General features: G+C 39.6%; 2 protein-coding genes across 2 annotated transcripts in view; both read right to left on the bottom strand.

Annotated features, from left to right (window-relative positions):
• Positions 1-908: 908 nt before the first annotated feature.
• LOC104799441 (oxysterol-binding protein-related protein 3C-like) lies at positions 909-4,438 on the bottom strand. The gene is made up of 10 exons (XM_010521973.2): positions 4,201-4,438; positions 3,503-3,596; positions 3,271-3,387; positions 2,947-3,019; positions 2,734-2,852; positions 2,522-2,643; positions 2,098-2,274; positions 1,845-1,989; positions 1,531-1,709; positions 909-1,439 (listed from the first exon to the last, which is right to left on the bottom strand). Exons 1-10 carry the CDS (start codon positions 4,296-4,298, stop codon positions 1,214-1,216), a joined length of 1,350 nt encoding a protein of 449 aa, XP_010520275.1. The 5' UTR covers positions 4,299-4,438; the 3' UTR covers positions 909-1,213.
• A 344-nt stretch (positions 4,439-4,782) lies between these two features.
• Positions 4,783-5,297, bottom strand: part of LOC104799442 (mitochondrial import inner membrane translocase subunit TIM9-like) — a 1,704-nt gene continuing 1,189 nt past the window's right edge. The window contains exon 2 of the mRNA XM_010521974.2: positions 4,783-5,150. Within this exon, the coding sequence (XP_010520276.1) occupies positions 4,964-5,150 (187 nt within the window). The 3' untranslated portion in view covers positions 4,783-4,963. The remainder of the gene's footprint in view (positions 5,151-5,297) is intronic.

Consider the following 5,297-nt stretch of genomic DNA (forward strand, 5'->3'; position numbering starts at 1 on the left):
TTGGCTGCCGTCTGTTCATCTTCCAATGTAAGAAAAAACATACCGTTGAACTTTGACGGCGTGCGAAGAACCTTCGTCGAAAATAATGTCTTCGGGCGGCAGGAAACGTAACGGCGGTGGTCGGGCCCACAGACAGAACTTGGGCCCACATCATGATGATATAATCGGTGAAGTAATCCCGGTTTTGGTATACAAAAATAACTACAATAATTGTTTGTTTTTTTTTCATAGCTAATAAAAGTATAAATTTTAAAATTCGTCTATACATTATTATAATTTATATGCACATTGTGCCGTGCGTAATTGGCGCACTTCAATGATCATGCGTTACGTGTTTAATTAGTCCTACATATAACGTTATAAGTGAACTGATATATGTATACAGTACACAATATATATATATATACTTTTGATACACATATTGCCAAAATAGTATTTTATTACAAAACTACGAATATTCTAGTATTTTCTTTTATTTTTTTAAAATAAGTGATGCTTGCATAGCAGAAATCCAAAACCACCCACCTTCTAATCCACCCATTCTTCTTTTGTTTTTTTTTGGGGAAAGGATAAGATTAAATTTTCATTTATCCATTTAACGAACATGATTTATTTATTTTCTTTTTTTAGACAAATATTATTAAAAAAAAATAAAAGATTATAGTTTTAAACCGTGATGGGTGTAAAAAATAGTTTTCACATGAAAATCTGTTTTTATATGTCATAAACTCTACTCATAGATATGGAACCGAGCTTTATTTACAATGGATTACGTAACAAAGATTGAATATTTGTCAGATAAAGCCTGCCCACGTAAAACTCGTATAGTTGCATAACGTGTATCATAGAACCTAATTGCGCCACGTGAATAACGTTTTTATTTACTATGCATATATCAACATACTATATAGTGATCCGTTGTAATATTTAGAGGATCGTAATTCTTGACATTGTCAAACTTAAAAACAATGTTGATTCGGACCTAAATTCCGAAAAAAATAAAAATTGTAATTTCTTCCCCGAAATCAGTACCATAGGTGAAGATGTGAAATAAAATAATAATAATGATGATGATGATGATGATGATGATGATGATGATGATGATGATATCGCACGCTTCATGTTGAAACTACAAGTAATCAGTTCAGACCCACAGAGGGAGAAACTCAATGGAACTCATTGCTCAACCTCCATTAAACCCTTGCTTGTACATTTAACCGTACTGCCATGGATTAAACTCGACAGGTTTGGCATCGACCTCACCGCTCGACGTGTCTGAAATGGCTCGGTGTTCCATATACTTACCATTGAATCGATATATCTCGAGATCCCCCCATGGTGTAGATGTTGTCTCGTCTGTCAGATCGAACCATCTCGGGGTGAACCCATGCCCCTTTGCTTCTCGGGACCTCTTCTCCGCCCTCTGTTTCTCCTCCAGACTGAGAGGGGGAAAAAAACGACGATAGGGTTTTCAGTGGCTGATTCACGTACAACATGGTACCGACTATACAGAAGAAGATAATGAGGTACCTGTGCTTCTCGGCACCAGCTTTAGAAAGGTCACCCTGCTCAAGGGCATACCGATCAGGACGGAGACGTGAATCCGATGGCAAGAGTTTCTTAGGAGTGGTGTCGAAGCTGTTTATCTTGTGGGCGAAATGGGTATATTGATACTTGTCGTTTTTCGGAACATCAGCAACATGCCACACCTGAAAGAACCCATTAGAGTAAAAACATAAAATTATGCACTGATTTGCAAATTTCGTCACCAGATCGATCCCACATTGCAAAATACCGTCAAGAAAATCACCCGAAAGTGTAAAAGAGTGGAAAAGAACAAACACCTCTTTCAGCTCGGTTCCTGGAAGTGGTTCCCCTTCCATATCACAAGGTTGGTAGCTCATTTTCTCGTTCCATTTCCCGGTCATCAGTATTTTAGGTTCCTCATCTGCATTGTAAACATATCCGTCCACTTCATAGCGTCCAGCACTGAAATCGGAGAGAAGCAACATTGGTTAGGAGAAGAAGACGTTCGGGAAGTAGGAGTGAAGACAAAGAGTTCAAGGGGTAGTAAGCTGAAGGAAATATGTTAAATACCCGAACCAACCACATGGCTGGAAGTACAAGACAACTTTGTCGCCAGTTGTTAGATTTGTCATGATCATCTCGCCGGGTGAGTCAACCCAGGTCCGCCCAAATATTAGATTGTGAACTTTGGTGAGAGGTGGAACCAAATCCAGAACCACACCATCTCTTTTGAGTGTAACACGCGTTCTGCAAGCCAAGAGACTGGTTACTAACAAAAAAAAACAATTACGTAAAAAATGTTGTGGCGTTAATAGGGAAAAAATAGAAAGAAGATTGGTTTCGGTACTTCATTTTCATCTCAAATAGATATCTTAGCGGGAAAGTTGATAAACAACGAAAAAGATCATACTCAATAGAGAATGGTCAAAAGGAACTGCAGAAAAGCAAGATATATATTTCAATTATAAAGTTGGACGTATTTAAGTATAATCACCTCCCAACGGGATAAACATCGACAGAGTTCCCCAAAAATTTAGTTTTTAACTTTGACGTGCAATCGTAGGTAAAGTGCTCGTTTTCAGCATGACCAGCACTCATCGGGGGATGATGGCTAACCTGAAACGAAGCAAAAGAAAATCATAGTAAGCTAGTCATTTCCCAAAGACCAGTACAGTTGTTAGAAAACTGAAAAACTCAAAGCTGGACCTGCTCAGAAATAAATGAGATACCGCCATGGTTGACCATCTCATAAGTCTCCCCAAGAATAGGGTTGAAGGGCTTCCAAGTTCGTTGGTAGGCATAGTAAACAGATATAGCCCATGACGCTGAAGAATAATAAATCGCATTCAACACCAAGAAAATGGCTCTCACGCTTCAACAAGTCAGGAAGTCGATAGAAATCTGTTAGCATATACTTACAGGCGTATACTAGACGCAGGTATGGATCCTCGCACTCATCTGCTTGGTCCAACAAGTAGGAATACTCCATTAGCTGAAAAGAAACATTTGAAAATGTTATCCCGTGCAAGAAAGTATAGAAGTTAGACCCAAGCTTGGGTGGTCTAGTGGTGAGAGAACATGCAATGCATGCTCTCATCCTGGGTTCAAACCCAAGCGTGGGGAGGGACATTCACATAGGCTTCTCCGGTCCTCTGGGAGATGTAGTCGGGCCAAAGGCTCGGTGAACTTCCGGATTATCAAAAAAAAAGTATAGAAGTTAGACCACAAAGAAGTAGCACAAACCTCTGGCATCTTCTGGAGCATGGTCATAGGCTCAAATATAATAACAGGAAGAGTCACCATGGACGTGACATCTGAACCTATGTACTTCTGCATCATCTTCCAGTAACTATCTCTGTCCTGTTAAGAACAAAACATGTGGGTACGGTAGAGAGTTCTAATCAGACAAAAGCAGATAAAATCAGGCAAAACAGTAACCTGTAAACAGCGAAAATGGAATTTCAAAGATAAATACCTCCTGCCTCCACCTTCCTCTCTGGGCCTCCTCTTCAGCATCTTCCTGGCCGCCCTCTGGATTTATGACTTCAACACCTTCATAACCAAGCAGTCTGCAAGAAATAGTTGCAGTATTCAACACCATTATCCAAAATCCATGCATTTGAACGCGCGAGAAAAGGGTCGTAAAAGTATAAATAATTAAACGGCACACTTATACAATTCTAACCAGATTCAATTCTGCAGTCTTCAGAAGCATTGGAAAGCAAACGGCAACATAAACTAGCCCGGCTAAAACAAGATCAACACAATTCTACTCAGCAACTTGCCAGAAAACAATAGCAGACAACACAATAAGTCACTTCCCAGGAAGAGTCTATGGGTGGATTCTAATCATTCGTTACTGCACATGGATTGTCCAACGAGCAAAGCTTACAGCAGAACTTGTATTTGACATTAATACTATCGATTGATCACGGAATTTTGATTCTATATGCAACTAAAATGCCCTTCGAATCCAAATTCTACAGACAAACGACAAGGTTCAACTTCCGAAACACAACGTAGCATAAAAAAACTCGCATATCATCATCCGATTAATCGAGCATCGAGTAACAATCGGAACAACCTAAGACAAAAGCTTTACCTAGAGGGCTTATGGCAGAAAAGGTTCGTAAATCATACGAAATTAGAAACACGAGATCTCAAGAAACTGACCCGTTGACGGATCTCGACATGGCACTGCCGAACATGGAGAAGCCGGAAGTCATGGTGGAGAAAAACCCCTTGCTCTCGTTCTTCTTCGGACTCCCCATCCTCAATCTCTCCGAATCTTCTCCTTCTGTGACACCCTAATTCGAATATCTTTGGACACGATACCGAGTGAACTCGATCGAACGTCTTCCAAATTCAGAAATGAAGCTTCGGGCAAGAGAGAAAAAGAAGAAAGACTGAAAACTGGAAACTAGAAAGAGACACTGGTTCGATCTATAATTTTCTCAAATATCAAGGACTAAAGTTGCAAATTAATTAACCCGAATCTGTCATTTTAATAATCTAAACCGGGAATCTACGATTTTTGGTTAAACAAAACCGGAAATCTATTTTTGCCCATTTTCTATTAATCTTTAGATTTTTCTACCCGAACACGGTCCAAATCAAATACAGTGAGCTCGCTTGATTTTTTTTTCCACATAAGGAGTTATACAATTCTGGATCATGAATTGGGTATTTTTTTTTTAATCATGATAACTTTGTATTGATAATGATATAATAATCTCTTTCTCGGTACAAGTAACATTCGGCAGAACCAAAAATGCCCCTCGAACAAAAAAGTTATGAAACCGGTTCAATGAATGAGCTTATTCATTACTCCCCTGAACAAAAGATTTTCACCATGATTATGACAATAGAGTTACCTATAAACCAATAACCGACCGGTTTAGAGATATAAAACCGAACCGAACCGAACAGGGGAGAATCAGTCCTGGGTAGCTTGGTTTTGGTTGAGCTCGGCAAACCGCATGCCGACGCGCATGGTGTGCTTGAGGAACTTCTCGGCACACCTCATCACGCACGTCTCCTCCTGTTTCTGCAGCGTTTTCCGTGTGAAGTTGTCCACACAGTCGTTGAAACACCTCTCCACCAACGAATTGTACATCCTCAAACTGATCATACCATATCATATATAAAACAAATGATGCAACATCTGATTGTACAACAGTTCATATACATGTCGCAGTGAAATGGGCTTCCACCTTTGTTACAGCTAATTGAAAGACAAACATCATTTGGTTCTTTCCCTGTCGACAGTT

The sequence above is a fragment of the Tarenaya hassleriana genome, unplaced genomic scaffold, assembly GCF_000463585.1.
Source record: "Tarenaya hassleriana unplaced genomic scaffold, ASM46358v1 Cleome6, whole genome shotgun sequence".
In the NCBI taxonomy this organism is placed as follows: domain Eukaryota; kingdom Viridiplantae; phylum Streptophyta; class Magnoliopsida; order Brassicales; family Cleomaceae; genus Tarenaya; species Tarenaya hassleriana.